This window comes from Agelaius phoeniceus, chromosome 20 (assembly GCF_051311805.1).
Source record: "Agelaius phoeniceus isolate bAgePho1 chromosome 20, bAgePho1.hap1, whole genome shotgun sequence".
Lineage (NCBI taxonomy): Eukaryota > Metazoa > Chordata > Aves > Passeriformes > Icteridae > Agelaius > Agelaius phoeniceus.
Window position 1 is genome coordinate 7,198,275 of NC_135284.1, and position 20,995 is coordinate 7,219,269.

A 20,995-nucleotide genomic window follows, 5' to 3' on the forward strand; every position below is an offset into this window, starting at 1 on the left:
AGCTTTGTTTTTTCTGAGCAGATACTGAAGCACCCAGCTCCAGGCAGGAACCAGCACCAAGGGTCCCAGGGGTTTTCCCACCACCTGGGTGGGTTTTCAAGCACCTCAAATTAAGGTAGAAGGGAACAGGTCCCATTTGGAAACAGACCCAGGGTTATACCACCCTGAAACATCAGTTCAGGCAGGGTTTGAAAAGAAATTCTGCCTTGCTCCAAGTCACCTGTCTGGGATAGTGGGAAGAATAAAATACATTTTTCTTCAAATTTAGTAAATGTTTCCCCATTTTAGAGCAATGCAGTGACCAGCAATGATAGTGAAGACATGGGTAGGGACATGTGTCCAATTAGCAATAACTAATTTGGAATGCATTGAGCAAAGAGGAACAAATCAGAGCAAATCCCTTGTGCTGAGAGCTGTGACTGCCATGCTCCAGATGTGTCCCACAGCAGCACTCATGAGCAGGGTGTTTAAATGCCAAACTGGTGTCTGCCTATGGACTCCAAGACAAAGTCTTCCTTAAGTCTCCAACACTCAGCTGGGGACATAGAAAATTATCATCCTTAATTGAGCTGAGCCCTGAAATCCCCACACACCTGTGAGAGGCAGAGAGAGACTCCTGTAATTGTGTTATCAATGGTGCAGTGAGGCTCAGCACACCCCCATGGGAGTCTGCTGGGAAGGGGACTGGGATTCTGGGTGGAAAAGAATCATTTTGGGACAACACAGCCTTGTTGTCAGGCACAGCCTTATAGATCCTGTGGGGTGAAAATTTATTTATATAAAAATAATTGTCCAGATTGGGCCACTGGTCCAGCTGTTATTTACTGGACTGATGGCCCAGAATCCTGGCTCTAAAAGGAATTCAGTGACAAAAATGAAGGAGAAAGAGTAAGAACCAAGTAAAGGACAGAGGAATTCTCTCCCTGTACACACCATCATGTTTAAAAACCTCCCTGTACACACCATCATGTTTAAAAACTGTTGATGAATCTATTAGTCATCAAGATCTCTGTGCCTTTTTTAATCCCAATATAGTAATTTCTACCCACTCTCCAAAGTATCCCCTTGCAACGTGTTCCATCATTTCATTAACTGGCAGAAAACTGTGTAAAAAACCACTGTATGTGTTCTCAAGTGAAAAAGCAATTTCAAAGTGTTCTCTTTTGTCTGACCATGATGTCTCTGCCCAGACTTGGGCCCCAGACCCCAGGTCAAATCCCATAATCTCATTCTGAGTTAAAAAAACCTACATAAACTGCTAATTTGGTTCCATTTCTGTTGCCCATAGAAAGGAGAGAAGAATTAAACCCTCCAATATATATCCAAACTAGACCCTAATTAAATTTATTTTACTTCACCAGTCTCTAATGGATCTTTGATCACAGCATTATAAATTAACAGGTGAAAAAACAGACTCAAGTTTAGCACCTTCCATATGTTTAGGCCAAACCCATCTTACAGAGAGAACAGCATCTATAAAAGAGTTTTTATTATATATATATAATATAAAAATATATATATTTAAAAATATATTTTATATATATATATATAAATAGAAATAGAAATTTAGTCTGAGAGGACTTGGGGTAGATTTTATCTCCAGTGTTTGATGCAGAAGGGAGTTTTGTCTTTAACTGCTACAGAAAAGATTTGCAAAGTGCTTCCCCCACCCTCCCTCCCTCCCTCCCCACAGGCCCTGGCCATGCTGCAGAGCAGGCATGGCTGTGGCTACCTACATCAGCAGGTTCCCTGGAGCAGACATGGATCTCTCCTCCCTCCTCGTCTGGACCTCAAAGGGGTTCCCAAAGGAGCGTTTCCTCAGCATGGCCTTCACCAGGATCTTTGAGGAACAGAACAGAGCAGTGAGAACAGCAGGGCTGGCTCCTGGAAGCCAGTTCAAAGGAGGAACAACAGCTTCTTTAAGAATTCAGCTGACATTTTACAGCAAAGAGCACAAAGCAAAGCTGCTTGAGAGAACCAGGCTGCTGCAGCAGCCAGGCACGAGAAGTTCACACCGGGTCAAGCGGCCGAAATTTCATGCCAGGAACACACGTGTCCTGTCACAGACATTTGTATGGAAAATCTTTTCCTTAGGATCTTCTCTCTTGAGAAGCTGAGAGGCCTCAGAAACGAAATGTAAACCATAATTATCTGCTGCTGTGGAATGCAACAGGTGCATCTTTGATTAGTCTCATGTGGTTGTTTTTAATTAATGGCCAATCACAGTCCAGCTGTCTCAGACTTTCTAGTCTGTTACAAGATTTTATTATCATTTCTATTCTATTCCTTTATTTGCTAGCCTTCTGATTAAATCTTTTCTTCCATTCTTTTAGTTTTAGTATATAATTACTATATATATAATATATACTAAATACTATATACTAATATAGTATATAGTATATATAGTATATTAGTATATAGTATATCTTATATATAGTATTTAGTATATATTTAGTATATATATACTTATATATATACTAAATATATTTTTATATATATATAGTATATATAGTATATATATTTAGTAACTCTCTTATAGTTTTAGTATATAATTTTCTTTTAATATAATATAAAATAAAATAATAAATCAGCCTTCTGAAACACGTAGTCAAGATTCTCACCTCTTCCCTCATCCTGGGACCCCTGTGAACACCACCACAATGTCCCCTCTCCAAACCTCCCCCAGCAGCTGAAACACCTGCTCAGGGGTGTGTTTCACACCTACCACAGCTGGCAGGCTGGGGATGGTCTTCACAGAGTTCTTGACCTCCTCCTCGGTGACCTCCACCACGGAGCAGTGCTCCTCCTCCAGCGGCAGCGGCTCCGCGCCTCCGCGGCTCAGCCAGGGGTGCACCTGCAGGGACACACAGCCACAGGAATGGGGCACAGGCCTGTCTGCTGGCAGCACTGCTCCATCTCCCACTGCCTGAGCTGGTTTTTAACCAGCTCCCTTGGAAGTGGCTGCAGTCTGGCTCAGCGCTGTCACACCTGCTGCCACCCACCAGCACCATGGCGCCCCCTGAATCAAGTTTGAAACACTTTGAGAACCTGAGTTATCTGGAGGATTTTCATTTTTTGTCTTGCATGCAGCAGAGCAAAGCCCCCTTTTCTTGCTGCCTCTCATGGGATGGTTTCTTGGCTGGGAGCAGGAAGAAAGCCCTGTCTGAGGGCATGGGCTGAGCACAGAGCCCAGCCTGACACATCCTCTGCCAGCATCCAAGTCCCCAGGGGCACCAGCCAGGGACAAGGGCCAGCACTCAGCTCTGCTCTTCTACCCACAGGGTCTCACAGTGTGTCTGCAAAAGCTGTCAAGTGAAATCCCATAAATACACCTCCAAACCTGCTGTCAAGTGAAATCCCATAAACACACCTCCAAACCTGCCTTTGGCCTCCTGGCATGGAGGGATGTCACATTTTTTTCCTGAAGCTCAGCCTTTCTAGTGTCAGCTTTGGTGGCAATACTGGTGTTGGTCTGGGACAAAGCAAAGCAGGGCTTGCCCTGTAGAACATGCTGACGGATCTCTATGGAAATTTTGAGATCCTCCAGCAGGTTTAAAGCCTTGGTGAGGGGTGAGAGGAGGACAGCAAGCCCACACAAACCCAGAATGAAACCACAACCTGTGAAGCATTGTGCTCTGCCAGGTCTGTTCATCCTTTCTATTATTAAACATCTTCCAAATAATGGTGAGAGAAATAAATGTGCTCCCTTGAGACCACTGGCCACAAAAGGACCAGAGGAGGAACACACATCCAGTCCCTGGAATGCACATCCAGCACTGCCAGCCCTCTCTGCAGCTAGCAACTCCCCTGACAATGTCAATTCTCCCAGGGATTCACTGAGATCAGCCAGCTTTTGAGTAATTTTCATTTAAATAAGCAAACAAGAAAGCTTTTGTCAATATTCCCCGGGTGAGAAGCAGTGAGGGAGCTGTGGCTGCAAAATGAGTGTTCTCCTTCTCCAAGGGAGGGAGCTAGAGACAGCTCCCAAAACAAACACTGGGGACAGCTCTGCCTCATTAGAAGGTACCAAAGGACACAAAATCAGCTGAGACTAAAAGCTCTAATATCAAGGCCCACCTTACCTTTATTTCAGGGACTGTTATCCTGGTTTCTGGATTTTTATCCAGCATGCGCAGGATCAGCTCCTTGAGCTCGTCACTTATCTGTGCCCTGAGTGAAGAAAACAGCAGCACACAGTTAACCAGGGACTTGTAAATGCAGCAGTGCACAGTTCTTACTGCAGTTACTAGCAGAGAATCTGCTCTGCTCAGGAGGTATTTTCTCTGCAAAGCTGGCTTGGAAAAAAGGAAGGCACCACAGTCACTGCTGCAGGGCTTGGTTATCCTGTCTTGGTTATCCTGTCTTGGTTATCCTGTCCTGCCCCCTAACACAACAGCACATGCCCAAAATGCAGGATGAAGGACAGGTGAAGGGGTCTAAGGACATTCTTGAAGACACGGAATTTCTGAGGGGAGATTTGGAACAACAAAGTGCTCCTGAGAGCAGAACTGGAGTTGAACTCTGTGAACCAAGAGGGGCACAGCTTGATTTGCTGAACCTGCATCATGAGCAACTGTATGCTGGATAAAACACCCCCATCTGACATTCAAGTTCCCAGCTAAGCTTCCAGGTTGTGTTATTTAAATTGCTCCCAGAACACAGATTGCAGGCAGCCTGTAACTCAGCATCCCCTACCTGCAAAGCTCAGCCTTGGGCTAACAACAGGAGGGAAGGGACAAATGCAGATAAGAGAAATACATCTAAATTTTTAACACTACTTCCAAGATCTAAACGTGAGGGCACCTGAACCCAGAAGCCACTCCCTTGCCATGGAGCCCTTGGTCCTGCAGCCCAAAGGCTGCAATGACTCCTGTGGTTAATGAGGCAGGAAATGCCTTTAAAATGCACTAGATCTGAATGATCAAAGTGCTGCTGCAGTAAAATGCCAGCATGTGACTGAATTGCATTAGGCAGTTGAAAGTCTGTGTCACAAATGACTCTTGAAGAATTGTGTTTCTTCATGGAGATGGAACTTAGCAGCACAAAATGTCACTCCCCAGGAAGGCTGGATTGGAGACTGAAAACAAGAGTGAGCACCAGGTGCTGTGCCCACCTGCTCTGCAGAGAAGGGAATAAACTATCACAAACCAAAATGCAAACCACATCACAGCAAGGGATATTTCAGTCTGATGAAAACAGAGCTGCTGTTTAATAATTCATGAATATTTTATTGGGACTTTGGCTATGAGATCTTTACAAACAACCACAAGGAAATGCTGCTTGTTCAGAGGCAAAAGGGGGCTCAGTTTGAAGTCTAAACACTTGAAGTTGCATCAAGGCTCTGCTGTACACAGGCAGTAGAGCCCAGACAGGAGGAAGAACAGGATGAGTCCTCAGAGACTCAGGTGACAATTTCAGTTGGAATAGAAAGAATGGTGCTGCTCTTGAGCTCCAGAGGAACAGCCATGGGCAGTGACAGTGCATTTAGCAGCTCAGAATGAACAGATTTAGCAGCTCAGAATGAACAGATTCCTTCCAGACACCACACTGATACAGGTGAGATGGCATTTTAAAAAAATACTTAAAATCAGTTCTGCCAAAGTGTCAACAGCTTTAGTTAAAATAAAATAAATGGAATATAAAATCCCTTAACATTTCTGGGCACTAGACTGATTTCTACACAACACAGGATTAAAGTCATGGGGAAAAGGATCCCCAGGTGTCAGGTGGGTAACAGATCACAGCAGTCTCTGCTTTCCCTCTCTCCAGTCTGCAGCACAGGGTGAATTCTGTGCCTGGTGGCATTTTCCTTTGAAAAGCCTGCACTGTCTGGGATTTCTCACAGCCACAGTCCTGTAAGAGCTCTCAGCAAGATGCCAAGCACAGAGCTCAGCATCCCTTCAGGAGGATTGCCAGCACCCAGATCACTTTACAGGGTGCCTGCAGGTCAGGGAACATTGACCTGGGCTTCACCAGGAGAGGCTGGGCAGAGCTGCTGGCTCTGCTGCCACATGTTTGAAGAGAAAGTTCAGCTTGGTTTTAGTCATGCCAGGATCCTCAGGGGGTGAGCTGAGCCCATTACCTCGTGTCATGAATGAGAACTCCAGTGCCATAAATATTTATCCTGGTGTCTCTAAGGGAACAGGATGGTGACACTGGTACAGTCAGATCCATCTGTCCTAAAGGTTGTCAGGAAACAGGCAATGAGTTTCCATGGGCTCTCTCCAAACAGGAATGTGTCTTTTGTAGCCATGGTGAAATAAATTGAAACCAAAATACTCCTCACTATAGAGAGGTGCTAATTCTGTGGGAGGTCAGGGTGGATCCACTCCAGTGAATTCCATGTCTCTGTGGCTGCCTCTAACAAATAGATGTGATTTGGACAGCTGTCAACACCTAGTAACCTTCAGCTCCTCCAACAACCTAATCAGGGGTGCAGTTTTTTTTAGACTGGGAGAACAGGTCACTGAGGAATCCACATAAATCATGCAGCCCAATTATGGCTGAAGGAAATGCCTGAATGAAGGAACAGATCTCAGCACAAGCCAGTTAGCCCATTAAATGTTAATAACTTACTGCAGAGGCAGATGGGAACAGTCACTTGTGAGCTGACTGCTAACCCAAATACAAGGTGGCTGAGGGAGGGGTGGGAGTTTTGGCAGCCCTGAGCAAGGGAGAAAACTGCCAGGGGAACATAAACAGGTTTGGGGTTTTTTGGCTGCAGTGCTGTCAAGACAAAGTCCTGTTCCAACTGCAGGTGGGGATACAGCAGTGGAGCATGACCAGCCTTTGTGCTCCTAAAGCCTCAACTCAGTCACCTGGGCCTGCCAGAGCTGCTCTTACCCACCCTGGGATCTGTGTGTGCCCTAAAAGTGGGCTGAGCCCAGCCTTGGAGCCCCAGCGTCCTGTGCAGGCTCCAGCTGGGCAGAGGGGCTGAGGCTCCTGTCAAGTGCAGGGTAATTAAAGCAGCCCAGGTGTCAAAGAGGGCACCCTGAGGGTCCATCCCTTTCTGTGGGATCAGAAGAAGTCTGGCACTGCCAAGGTAGAGGCCCAGCTCTTTACTGTGATTGAAAATACAGTGAGCATCTCAGAGGAGAGCCTTGCCTTGCCACAGGTGTTGGATACATGCACATTCCACAGGCTGCCTCACAACATCCCTCCCTGCCTCTCCAATGCCACACATGCCTCTCATTGGAGTTTTAATTTGTGCTTCTCCAAATCAAGTAATTTTATCTACACATTTTTATTGGAATGAGCAATTAGGTCAAGAATTCTTTGCCTGACTACTGTGTGGATTTGGGAGGGAAAACAGAGAGTCCAGCTCTGGCTAATTCATCTGTCAGGAAGCAGGGGAAACAAATTCTTCACCAGCAGAAGTCACCAAAGGCCTGAAGCTGGAGGAAATGCTGAGTGGCCAGCAGCTGATGCTGCAGGAATGGTGACCATGGAGCACCATGAATGGTGACCACCACTGAGCACACAGGGAGTGTCACCCTCCTGCCACACTGACCACAAGCACTTACAGCTCAGCACTGAACCTGCACTGCTCAGTGCCACCTGAGTGGCCTTGGCTTGTCCCCTGCCCTGCTGAGGACACGCTGTGACCACCCCAGGCCTGCACTGTGCCCCACAGGGGTTTCCTTCCCTGACCAAAGCAGGGGGGAGCAGACCCTCAGTAGATCACAAGTGAGTTAATTCCTGGTTTTTCCATAACTGCCATGTTTTTTCCTTTCTGCCATGTGTTCCTGGGGAGTGCTGGAGGAGAAGGATTTGCTGAGCTGTGGTTGCACATCTCAGGCCAAGCATCCTCCCATCAGCCAGCCCCCCTGGCTCCAAGGGAAGGCCACAGGAGCAGGATGTGTTTACTCAGACCAAGACCAAGGTTCATCACCACATTGCTTTTGAAAATGAATACATTAAATCATCCTGGTGGCTGCTGCACAGGGAGAGAGAAAACCCCAACCAAACCATCCAGCATCTCCAGAGTCAGCAGGTGGGGCAGAACTTCTGAGATCCTGGAATCCCTTCCCTTCCAAAGAGCCATTTCCTTGAGTTCCTGTCTGCAAAACAGGGCCAGAGGAAGAGCAGAAGCTTCTTTGAACACCTCAACACCAGCACAAAACCCATGTGAAGGACCCAGGAGAACACAGAGCACCTCACCCATGTCCATCCCCCCGTGGTGACCACTGGGCCACACAGAGGATAATGCTGAAAAGTGAACTTTATTTTACAGCAGCTGAGCAAAGTTTACTCACTCTTCTGGGAACTCCACAGGCTTGGTCTTGATCCTATTATGAAGACCCAGAATATATTCATCTATAAAAGGGCACTGTAAAACAAACAAAGAGATTTTCCAGTTGTCCAAGATGCTGGCATCACTCAGGCATTTGTCATTCATGTAACACCAAGTACAACCTCTGCACTCCCTGGATTTTACACAGAGGTGGAAATAAATTAAATCTCCCCACACACAATAAATGGATTCATTCCTTATTAAAAAGAAAAAAAAAAACTCAGAAGAACAGCAGAGGCATCTGGGGAATACATAACTGGACTGGAATCCCTCCTTCATCCAGCCTGCCAGGTCACCATGAACTGCCTCTGTCACCTCCCCCTGCCACTTCTGGCCCAGAGCTGGGTGCCTGGTGCCTGTGGTGGCATCTGCAGAGCTCAGGGGTTCAGAGGCTGCTCACACCTCCTGGGACAGCACAGGTGGGACATGGGGCCACAGGGGAGGGAAAGGCCATGGCAGGACATGGGGTGAGCAGAAGGCAGCACTGAGGAGCTGCCTCTGCCAAACTGGACCCCCCCCATCAGCCCTAACTCAGCTTTGGCAGCCAGAGCTTTCTGTAATCTGGTTCCCAAAGGGCTGCAGCAGTTTGGGATCAGCCCTATGTCTCCATCTGGCTCATCTCTAAATGCAGAAAATAAAAATAACCCCCCACAAACTGCTGGTGGTGCTGCTGATGCTGCCCTGGGTTTGCAGCTCTGGGTTTGCTGCTCTGCCCAGTGCTGGGAATGATCCTTCCCACAGATCACAGCCTCAGCCCCTCCTGATCTGCAGGGGGGTTTTGAGCTTACACAGGGTAGGTCTCTGTCTCTAATATTTGCCTTTATTTGGAAAGGAATGAGCCAAAAGGCAGGCAGAGCAGAGCAGTGCAGGGCTCCAGCACTGAAAGGCAGCTTACCTTGCCATAAACGAAGCAGTACAGGGTGATTCCCATGGCCCACACATCCAGGGCCTGAAAGAGAGCATGGACAGAGGGTAAAGGAGAGGCAACACAGCTGATCTGAGCAAGCTGGATTTTCCCAGCAATTCAGAAAACACTCTCTGTATGGATTTAACATTTCTGTGTCCCCTTGAAGTTGGGCTCCTAAGGGCAGCTCTTGCACACCTGAGGAGTGAGGGCTGTGCTGGGCCAGGCACTGCTCCCTTGCCCTGCTGTGAGCACAAGCAGCCCCTTCTTACAGGAAATGGAACCATTCAGGGCTAAACTTCAACAGTTCTCCAGACAAAAAAAATCCCTATTAGGCCCTATCCCTCTGTGTGCATCAGCAGCCTTGGCAGTGTCTGTCCCTTCCAGGAAATCAAGGCATGGCCTTGGTGCTCAGCAGCCCCCTGTGCTCCTGATTATTTTGGGAGGGAATCAAAGGCTTCCTGCTTTCCCCTGGGGCAGGGAAAGGGCTCTGGCATGGCTCCTGCCAAGCAGGGATCCTCAGCAAAGTGTCACAGAGCCACCAATGTGAGCTTTGCCTGGCCTGGAGAGAATCAGAGCTTCAGTTTTACTGAATGTCAGCCCAAATTTGTACCACAGCCAGCATGCAGGGGTGGCACTGCCTTTGTGCCATGCTGGGGGTGCCAGGAGCCCCCTGTGAGCACAGACCCACCTTTCCACTGAAACTTTTGCCAGTCTGTGAGATGGCCTCTGGGGCCATGAAGGCTGGTGTCCCTGCTGTGCTGGAGAGCTGGGCATCATTCCCTTCAAACTGATTGCTGACACCAAAATCAGCAATTTTCACGTGGCCATCATCTCCTAAGAGCAAGTTGGAAGGCTTGATGTCCCTGTGGATGATCTTCTGGTAGTGCACTGAAAAACAGCCAAAAAAAGGACCAGAATTGGCCATGGCAGCCAACAGACCCAGGGGAAACCTTTCCAGGAGGGGGAAAATAAAGGTGCAAGCTCAGGCCCCACACTCCCAGCTGCTGCTGAAGATGGAAGACAATGGTTCCTTACAGCCATTCCTTTTTGGTGCCTCACTGGGACACAATTCTCAGAAATACATCCAGGAATTATGCAAAGAAAAGCCACAAACTTGGAGACAGCTCAGCCAGACGGAACAAGCAATGCTGCTGGAGAAGGAGAACACTCAAACCCTGCAGATTTGCTTGGCTTCATCACACCAGCTGATGGGCTGGGCCACCTGCTGAATTAAAGGTTTATGGGACCCAAATGAATAGGTTCACTTTGAGTTTATTTATTTTGAAACTGCAGTGCTGTGAAGCTCATCAAGAGGGGCAGAACCACCTGAAACAGGTGACCAACAGCTGAGGGCCAGGTTCAGCCAACAGCTCAGAAATCAGTGGGCATTTCCAGCTCAAAAGGTGGAATAATGGAGCTCCAAGCTTGGAGCAAGCACCAGCACCCCAAAGAGGCACTGTTTATTTAGTAAAACTTCTCAATGGAGCCCATAAATAGAGAAACAACCTCACCTTGCTTTGCATCAGCCCAAAGCCCAGCCTGGCCCATCTGCCCAGCCATTCCCACCACTCCTGCAGCCAGAGCTGGGCCTTCATTCCATGAGGCTCCAGCTCTGTCCCACTCCACGAGGGCAGCAGCTGAAGTGTTTGTACATCCAACGTGAAACAAACCCTTGCAGAGAGCCTGGAGGCTGAGATGCACTGAAAACAACAACAAAACCCCCTCTCTTGTGCAATATTGAAAGACATTTCCAGGCCACTGAGTGAGGCAGGGAGTTGTAGGGAGGTGGCTGATTTCTCAGGAACTCAGAGAACTTGAAAAATAAAAAAAACCCCACCAGCTTTCAGAACATGAAATGACCCCAAAAGTAGAACTTTAGAAAACCCAAGAGTCTTTACTGAAAGAGGAGGAGGAAATCCTCTAATCCTGCTCTCCCCAGAGGACCAGGACCCCCAGGCCTCCCTCCTCCCCTGGCTCCAACCACTGTTTTCACATTTCCTTCTTGCCAACAGACCATGTTTGTTTTTATACCTCCATGAGCACTTTTCATATCTCCTAGGAAATACATGGGTGGAGGAAAATGCTGGTCTAACCCTTTCCTGCTTTACAAACCTGACCAGCACAGTGCCACAAAGGCAGCCTGCCCTGTGGAGCATCCCAGTTTGTGCTTTGGGACCAAAAATGAACCAACTTCATTTAACTTTCTGCTCTTTCCAAACCAACTTTCCAGCAGGCCATGCTTGGCCAGGGGAGGTCACACTTGCAGGTATTTTTTCTTCAAAGCCCTCTCCTCAGTTTAAAGCACTTTTGGGGATGCTGTCCTTGGCACATTAAAAAGCTGCTCTGGAGATCCAGCAGACAAAAACTTGCTGGAGAACACCAGTACTTTCATTTTCTTCCAGATGTGCACCAACTGCATGGCCAGGCTGTGATGGGAGGCAGTTAATGATAACAGCCAGGATAAACACCCAAACCCTGCAACAACAGCAATTAGGAGGAAACATCTGCTCAGCAGCAGAGCTGGTGGCAAGCTGACATTTCATTATGGTAATATAGGGAGAGCAAATAAGGGTGAGGGGGGAGTGAAGTTTTCCTTCAAGAGATGATGAGCTGCCTTTCAGGCAGGTGTCTGCTGTCATGCCTGGTACCACTGGGCTAGGATTCCAAAGCCTCTAAAAAAACCCCAAACAAATATGGACAGTATGAGCACATCCCTGGAGCTTGCCAGAATGTGAAAATTTAAATGTGAAAATTAAGGCAAGCAAGTACTCCAGGCTTTTTATTATTTCTTCCTTATAGGAAAGTAAAAAAGCACAAACAAAATAAAACCACAAAGCATTTTCTCTCTCATGTAACTGTGTATTTTGTAGAATACATTCCCTGCCTCTGCACCATCTAATGAAAGCTGAGGAACACTGTGGGCAGTTTTCCAGCTGCTGGTCCCCAGCAGGTCTGGACACTGCTGGGCACAGAAACAAAGAACAAAGAAATTAGAAACACATAACACATCCTCTGCAAAAACCAAAGCCATCAAACAATGACTCACATGGCCAATGAATATTTGAGTTTCCAGGTGAGAACATTACAGTTCTGACAGTCTGACCTTGGGTGCTCACAGGAGAGACTCAGCACAAGTTCCTGCAGGGCTGAGGAGCCCAGGAGTGAGCCTGGCCTCTGGAATTTCACATCCCAGGTGCTTTTAAACACCTGGCATCCATCTACAATAATACCAGACTGGGATGGGAAGGGGACAGATGCAGAGGGGAGGTAATTTGGAGCAGTGTCCCACCCACACACTGTGTGACAGCCACCAAAGCCTCCTGCCCTTCAGCTGGCTGAAAGAGTTCTGCTGTCTGCAGATCCCCTTCTCTGCCCAGCCTTTTGCAGAGCAAACAGCCATCCATGGAGGGAGGACAGGGCACTGAGCAGCAGCTGGTGGAAATGAACATCACAGCCACAAAAACTGAAAGAGCAAGTGCTCACATCTGTCAAGAAATGATTTGGTGTGGAGTTGCTAACCTGATGAAGGAAAGCTGAAATCCCTGTTCTGCCCTGAAGAAATGTAACTTGAAGTCCCAGCCTGTCAGTTGCTGTGGGCATCCTCCCCTGCACAGCTTCCCAAAACTGGATTTGGGCTTCCAAATGCACAGGCTTACCCTCTGCTTGCTGTGCCTTGCCACTGGGACAGCTCAGCACAATACAGAGTAAAATACCCCCCCAAAATCATTCCCAACTCTGCCTGTAGGCAATAGACAAAAGCTGGTTTGTTTGGGAGCTGCTGCTCACCTGCAGGACACCAGCACAACTGAGCCTGGAAAAACTTCCCAACCCACCAAGCTCTGCTGCCTGTGCAGATACACACTGCAGGGAGCAAGGCAGGGACCAGTAAATTCAGCAGGGCTGGCCAAGGCTGACACAAATCACTGCCCCAGGAGCCCAGGGCCAGAGCTGCTGAATTAACTGGTCCCTGCCTGGCCAAACCAGCAGGATCTGCATCTCCAGCACAGCACACAGAGGAAAGGATGGTGTTATCCCTGCAGAACTCCAGAGGGAGAGCTGAGCACCTTGGGAATCAAAGCCTGCCACCAATGACACCTTCCAGCCTGTTAGTGACTGTACAGAAGGGACAAGGACCCAGCCCAAGGGGAGCAGGGGACAGCCACAGTCAAACACATCACCAGCATAAATTAACCCTCTCCTTTCACCATTTGAGAGCAAGATTCATCCTCTGTAGATTCAAGAGCAGCAGGTAGGAAAGGCACTCTTGTTGGGACTAGTTCACTGAGGCCAGGAGCAGAGGTTCCAGAAACAAAACACTTGTCCTGTCCTTGGAATGAAGGACACATTGTGACACAAAGAGGAGCAGGGATGCATCAGGCTCATTTATTCAACATGTAAATAAAACCCCTAAATGTGCTTTAAACAGACATAACCAAAAGAATGATCTGTACTGCTGCACTTAAATGTGCTCCATGAGGGTCTGGGGATTATTCTTCTTTTAGACCAACTCATGGCCTCCCTTTAGCTCCCTTCATGGGCAACTGGGCCTGTGGTTGTGACTGCCTGGTCAGAGAGAGAAAGCCAAATAAATTTTCCCAGGAATTGTTCTGGAGAGTTTGAGAAGACTGAGACAAAGAATTACCAACAATCTTGCAACTGAGACAAAGAATTACCAACAATCTTGCAGCTGGTGTTTTAAACAGTTGTTTCTCATAAGGTGTTTACCAAAGGGTGGTTCCTAATTAACCAGTGGGTAATTAAGAATTGGTTATTAAGAACCAATCAGGTTCTGGGTGAACAATGTTGGTTATAAATATCAGGAGATTGTAATAAAGCTTTTTATGCCTTCTCAAACTCCCCAGAACAATTCCTGGGAAGGTTTATCTGGCTTTCTCTCTCTGACCAGGCTGTCACAACCACACTGGGACCCCTAAGCTGAATCCAAGCCTCTAGAGAAGTTCCAGCTACTCTGTGTCCTGCTCTAAGTGCAAGGCTCTGGGTTTTTTGCTTGCTACAGCACAGAAAGGGTCCCAAAGCAGGCAGAGACTGCCCTCAGAGCCAGCCCAGCCAGGGGAATGTGGCTGCTGGATGCAGGAAGCCTGGGCAGGACCATCCCAGTGGATGCACAAGGCCACACCAACAGCTGAAACCACCCATTCCCATGCAAATTCCCACTTTCCTGCAGCCCTCCCCAGGTTAAAATCGATGCTGAGCTGCCCAGGCAGAGCATTTAAATTTTCACATTGTCACTTTGCTGAAGCTGCTTTGGCAAGCTGACAAAATGGCTCCATGTGTTGCTTTTACCTGGAAAGGGTTTTGCCCTTAAAGCAGGGATCAGCTCACCAGAATGACCTCCCTGGGCTCCAAACCACCCTGCACTTTCTGTGCTGCCAGACCTGTGCAGGGCATGGATTGGTTTTTCTTCATAATGAAAATGAAACCACCTAAGATATCACAGAGCCCTCAGGACAAAGTCTGATTATGCAGCACTCTGTTAAATTTGGTTTTATTAGACCCATCCTTCATTGCAGTAGAAAGGTAACACTATTTCAGGCCTATTTGCATCTGGATAACAATCCCATGGATTCCTAGAGCATCATCCAGGAAAAGATCTCAAATGTGGTAGAAATCCTTATTTGTTTATCCTCACAGCCACCCCATGAAGAGCAGGCAGGGCAGCTGAGTGCCTGGGCACAACATTTTACACAACTCGTGTCAGAAAGCCTGACCAGGGACAGCTGAACTTGGATTTAGTCAAGACCCAGAGCTCCAGGGTGCTCAGAAACAAGGAAATGATGCCTAAAAGTCTGGTCTGTCTCCTGAATTTGGGCATGGAACACTATTGCCTAAACCCAGCCTGCTGAAGCTGATGCTGTGGGGATGCAAGCCCAGAGGAGGATTCAGAGCTCTCAGGGTGTGAGCAATCCTTGGGAAAGGAGCATCCTTCCCCTGTCCCTCCTGATTTCAGACAGAGCTCTAGCAGGCATGCTGCACCTACTGCACCTACAAAACCTTGTACTTGGGTGCTCAAATTCAAGCCCATATGAAAAAACTGCTTAAAATTAATGGTCTTCCTGAAAATCTGATTTCAGACAGCTCTAGCAGGCATGCTGCACCTACAAAACCCTGCACTTGGGTGTTCAATGAAAAAAAAAAAGCCTAAAATTAAAGGTCTTCCTGAAAATCTGGCTTTTTAGGGCTTTTTTTTTGTTTTTGTTTCTTCACTACCTTGTGTTTGAACTGAGTTGGCAACAGCAGCCAGCTGTGGTCCAGTAGATGGGGCTGGAGAAAAGGGAGGATTTTGGGGGAGTTCTCTGCTGCTGGGCCAGCTGGTTCCTGTCTGTACACTCCTACCTGGGTTTCCACAGTTCTGCCATTGCCCCCCTGCTCCTCAGCAAAGCCATAATTCCTTTCTGCTCAGTCCTAGGTGGAACCAAACAGCCATTTCACAAACATTCCTCACTCCAGACCCCACAGGCTATTCCAGGACTTTCACTCAGAGGCAAATGCCTGGGAACTGCCTGCCAACAAATCCAATAACAGGGTGTGAAGGCCCAGAGGGGGCACAGATAGAAGTGGTGAAGAGGTCTTGTTCCTCAGTCCTTTTAGAAAAGGTGCTTTTCACTGCATTCCCCTCTGGAAACCTTGGAGATCCAGCAGGTTAACACAAACTTGCTAAAATGCTCCTTTAGAAATGATACATATAAAACTTTGCAATGCACTGACACATCCTGCTATTTACTGAGGCCCATTCCCACTCAAGGACAAAAGCAATCCATATGGAGCTACTGCAGAGCCTGCTCAGTATTGCTCTCACATTGGCCCTGTAGCAGAGCAATGATTTAACACCCTCCAAGGAAACTGCTGCACCACCATGCAGAGCTCAGAACAGAAGGCTGCTCATCCACAGGGCTGTAATGGGGAAGGGCTGCAGGACACAGGGGGGACAAGGGGAACACCCCAGCCCATGCCCAGCTCCCTGCAGGGGCAGGGCAGGGTCCCAGCTGTGCTGTTGTCACCTCTCTCCACTGTTTTGCTGCTCTCTTGCTGCACCCATTCAGCCTCTGACACTTGGATAAAGTTGCTGAAGCCCAAGGTTTTGCAGCCTCAGCACCACCCAGCCCTTTGGAAGGGCTCAGCTTCCCCCTGTGCTCCACTTCAGCTGAGCCCCTGCTCCTGGCAGAGCTTGAGCTGTGGATGCTGCCAGCAGGAGGCAACAGGGACAGGTGACCTTGTCACAGGCTGTCCCTGGGCACCTGTCCTCCAGCCCAGCTGAGCACAGCCCTGTCACTTGTCACCAGCCCCAGGGGAGTGCAGAGCTCCCTGCACCCACCCCAGTGCCCCAGGGGAGCAGGGCACAGCAGGTACCAAACAACCTGCACAGGCTGTGCCAGGCCTGCTCCAACCCTGAGCAGCCACAGAACTGCATCAAACAACAGAAATCAAACTGCCTGATCTTGAGAGGCTCCAGCAGATCTCTCTGATCTCCTCCACCAGCTAATTACTCTCACTCTTGTACAGTCCTTATCGATCAGTATCAGCAACACTTGCTGCTCATGAAAGGCTTTTTTGTTTGGTTGTTATCAGCTAAGGAGAGCTTGTCTGCATGTGATAAAACACAAGCCAGCCTCTCTTCTCCTGGTGGTGTCATTTATATCACCCAGAACCTTGCAGCTGTAGCTCTCACCTCAACCTGCTCTGTTTGAGGAGCTCCAAACTTGTACAGGACAGAGGCAGGGGCAGAGAAGAGGCAGGTCCCCAATTCCCACATGGGAGCAAGCAGCTTGCTGACAATCACAGAGAGCCTGCAGCAGCTCCACCACAGACCCACATCCCAGCTCTGCTGGCCCACACCAGCCTGGGGAACTCCCCTCTGCCAAAAGCCAAAGCAGACCAAACCATCTACAGCACCAATGCCTTCGTGCCCCTCCCTGCACTAGATACTCTTCAGAGGACACAAGCCTGTGTTGGCTCATTTGCTTAAATTTCCTTTAAGATAATGGAAATTATATATTGATAACCAAGTTTCTTATCTCAGAAAAGCCAGCTTTGAAAAGCCAGAGCTTTGTTCAGGCTGCAGGCTCAGGGTCACTGCAGCTCTCACTGCAGAGAGCTGCTGCTGGAAAGGGAATTTCCCAATGGCTTTAGCTGCATGTCATTACCCTCCCTTCAACCCCACAGCTCAGAGGAGACAAGCCTTCCTCTGCAGAGGGGAGACCAAAACTGCTCCCCCTTGGACACAGTCACAGGAGGAGAACAGCAGCTTTTACAGAGAATGCAGGAAATAAGGTTTTTCCTTCTCCAGCCAGGCTGACAGAAGCTGTTTTAGCTTCTCGTGACTGGAATACTGAGCTGGCAGCTCCAGAGCAGCAGGGACAGTCACTGTGCTTCATCTGCACTGGGCAAGTCAGCAGGGTTTTCCCCTGGGCCACACTGTGTGTGCTCTGACTGTCTGCTCCTGGCCAGTGTCACTGCCAGCTCCCACCTTTTGTCTGCTTATTCTCATTCCTTACTCAGGAAGGAATGAAACTTCTTAATGAAGATTCTTACTAAATGAAGAGTCTCATGTCCCAGCCCTAAAATCAAACTGGGACACCTACCTGGCATATCCCTCATGCCTGCTGATGAAGCATGGTGACCATTTCCTGTCAACAAATCCACTAACAGGGAGTGAAAACCCAGAGGGAGCACAGATAGAAGTGGTGAAGAGGTCTTGTTCCTTAGTCCTTTTAGAAAAGGTGCAATTTTCACTGCATTCCCCTCTGGAAACCTTGGAGACCCAGCAGGTTAACACAAACTTGCTAAAATGCTCCTTTAGAAATGATACATATAGAACATTTCTACTGAGTATCTCTATGAAAGCAAAGTCTGCCTTCCTGGAAGGGAGGCTGAAGTTTAAATAACCCCAGCCAAGCACTACTAGAGGGGAGTTACAAGTGAAAAAGTGGCAATTGCACAAATCCCTAATTGACAGAGATGCTTAAGCACATGCTTTAGTTCATGACACAAATAATCCAAACTTTCCCATCCAAATAATCTAAACTTTCCCAGCAAACTTTCCCATCCCAAGTGCTGTTGTCACCCCTCTCCACTGTTTTGCTGCTCTCTTGCTGCACCCATTCAGCCTCTGCCACTTGGATAAAGTTGCTGAAGCCCAAGGTTTTGCAGCCTCAGCACCACCCAGCCCTTTGGAAGGGCTCAGCTTCCCCCTGTGCTCCACTTCAGCTGAGCCCCTGCCCCTGGCAGAAGCTGTGCTGTGGATGCTGCCACTTGAGCACACTGGCATTGCCACTCTGCTGGCACTAACACAGAGGCCAGACTGCCCCCCCAGCTCCTGAGAGCCTGAGCAGGGCCAGCAGCACTGGGGAAGTCTTGAAAATGGGAGCAAAACCCCTTTGCTGTGAAGGGCCCATTTCACCAGGGGCCCAGTGACACTTGGATGTGCCTGAGCAACTCCTGGCACTGCACACACCCCTGAGCCAGGCCTGGGACACTGGACCAGAGCTCATGAATCAGTGACACCACCACGCCTAAACTCCAAATGTATTCCCAGCCCTGCAGGGGCCAGAGGAAGGGGGACAACCATGGGCAGCCCTCCCTGACTCTCAGAGCCTGAGCAAGGCTGGGGTTGTGCTGGTGTCTAAGTGCACTCCTGGTACTAAACCCAGCCTAAAGCAGGGGACAGCTCTGTGCCACTGTCTGGCTCAGGGAGCTCCTGGCTCTCCCCAGGGCTCTGTCCCAGCCTCCCACCATGCTCAAGCCAGGCCTCCCACCCAGCTCTCATCACCTGGACCACAGCCAGCCCTCCTGCACGAGGCCTCCACCCCAGGCCAACTCAATTTTTTGGAAAAACCAGTGAGTGCAGTCCCAGGGACACACAGTGCTCACAGAGCACCACCAGTGATTGAAGAGGTCAGCCCACATCTCCCACCACCTCGGCTCCCCTTCCTGCCCACCATTAGCACCTCTCAGGCTCCAACAGGAATCCAGGTTCCAACTTCTAACCTGATGAAATCCAACCAACAATGATGCATTTGCTGCTGTGATGACTGTGAGCTTCAAGCAGCTGCAAGGTTATTGAGCCTCCCAAATTGCACAACAATTATGGATGCTTACATTAAAATTACCTTGCAATCTCTGGATTGCCTGGCAACACTTTTCCTTCAGCATGCACAAACAGTGCACTTTTCCTCTTAATTATATAATAATTGCCATGCATTTACCCAGCAGTTCAGAGAGAACACCATTTTTAACTTTCATTTGCTAATAAAATAAGTGGTTACTCAATGGTCCAAAACAAAGCATCCTATTGTTCTGTTGCTGGGAGTGCTTGGGCATCCTATAATTTATTGTTGAATTTAATTCTCTCTGCTTAAGACTACCCACACTTTGCTGGGTTTTTTTTCCCTGTGTACTAAACTCAAAGTTTCCTCTGAGCAGGAACTGTTCCTGCAGCAGCATCCAGCAAAGCAGAGCTTGTCTCTCCCAGCTGAGGCACACAGGCTCTGCTGCAATCTGAATGCTAATGGGAATATAAAAAGCTGCATCTTCATCCTTCAAGCTCTACTCAAAGACAGTCTTGAGAATCCCATTCATACATTAACTTCTACCAACTTTCTGGGGTGACCTGGCTAATTTTGGCAGCACCTGGAAGCTTCTGGACTGTCAGACTTGCAAACAGTGATTTTATTCCCCCAGACAAAGAAATGAGGCATTTAGACAAAAGTGCTGCATTTCAATGTGGAGAGGGACTGAGACCCTCAAACCATGTTCCTCTGCCTCAGCAAGGCCCATCATGCTCAGAGACTTGCTCTCCCTCAGTGGTTGAGAGTGAGTAATTCCTTTTGGTTTAAACTGGCTACCTGGTTATTTTCTTTGCTATCCATTAGATATTGTGTTTTTAGAGAGAGAAAAGATTCATTTCCCGTCCAGCACTTCCCTGACACTTAGGATTTTATAAGTCTCTGCCACAGCACCCTTTCCCAAGATAATTTTCCAGTCTTAAGAGCTTTGTTCATACCTCTCTACCTAAGATATTCCAGACCATCCTGATCCTCCTTCTTGAGCCTCAGTTCTAGGGAGTTCTGCTTCTAAGACAGGCTGAGCCAAGCTGCACATAATATTCAGGATACTCCTTGTCTGTACTTAAGAGCTCTCAGAGATCCAAACAACTGCACAATAACATTTTCTACTTTCTTCTTTCCTTCATTCCAAATAATTCCCCAAATCTTGTTAGCCTTGCTGGATGTCACTAAATAATGGGCTGGCATTTTCAAGAGAAGTATCCAGAACAAAGCCTGAGTGAGAAGAGATAATTTAGAGCCCATCACATTGTATGTATTTTCAGTGTTGTTTCTCTCCCTCATGCATTACCCTGCAATCAGAAACATGAATTTTTATCTGCCATTTTATCATGCCATCACTTGCTACCACGGCATTTTCCTGCCACTCTTCCCAGTCAGTTCTAACAACTATCCTGAATAACTCACCAATCTCTTATTGTTCTCTACCCTTTTATAACTCACCAATCTCTTATTGTTCTCTACCCTTTTATAACTCACCAATCTCTTATCGTTCTCTACCCTTTTCCTGGTCATTTAGGAATACTCTGAACAACCCAGCCCACATTATAACTTTCTGTTTAACTGTACTGGTGACTATTCTCAGTTGTGAAAGCTGTATTCCAACTTTCTTGATTGTCTAGTTATTAATCCACAAGAGCCCTTCCAACCTAAGAGATTTAGGAGCTGCTTTATGAGTTACTGTTAATGGATCTAATCAAAAGCTATTTGGCA

At 47.9% G+C, this 20,995-nt stretch overlaps 1 protein-coding gene across 6 annotated transcripts in view; it reads right to left on the minus strand.

Moving 5' to 3' along the window:
* The window catches only part of CAMKK1 (calcium/calmodulin dependent protein kinase kinase 1), a 101,118-nt gene that overhangs the window by 11,514 nt on the left and 68,609 nt on the right, over positions 1-20,995 (minus strand). For all 6 annotated transcript variants that reach the window (XM_077188808.1, XM_077188809.1, XM_077188812.1 and 3 more), the window contains exons 10-15: positions 9,889-10,088; positions 9,189-9,242; positions 8,256-8,329; positions 4,083-4,170; positions 2,726-2,854; positions 1,737-1,840 (exon numbers count right to left, since the gene is read on the minus strand). In XM_077188808.1, the coding sequence (XP_077044923.1) occupies positions 1,737-1,840; positions 2,726-2,854; positions 4,083-4,170; positions 8,256-8,329; positions 9,189-9,242; positions 9,889-10,088 (649 nt within the window). The remainder of the gene's footprint in view (positions 1-1,736; positions 1,841-2,725; positions 2,855-4,082; positions 4,171-8,255; positions 8,330-9,188; positions 9,243-9,888; positions 10,089-20,995) is intronic.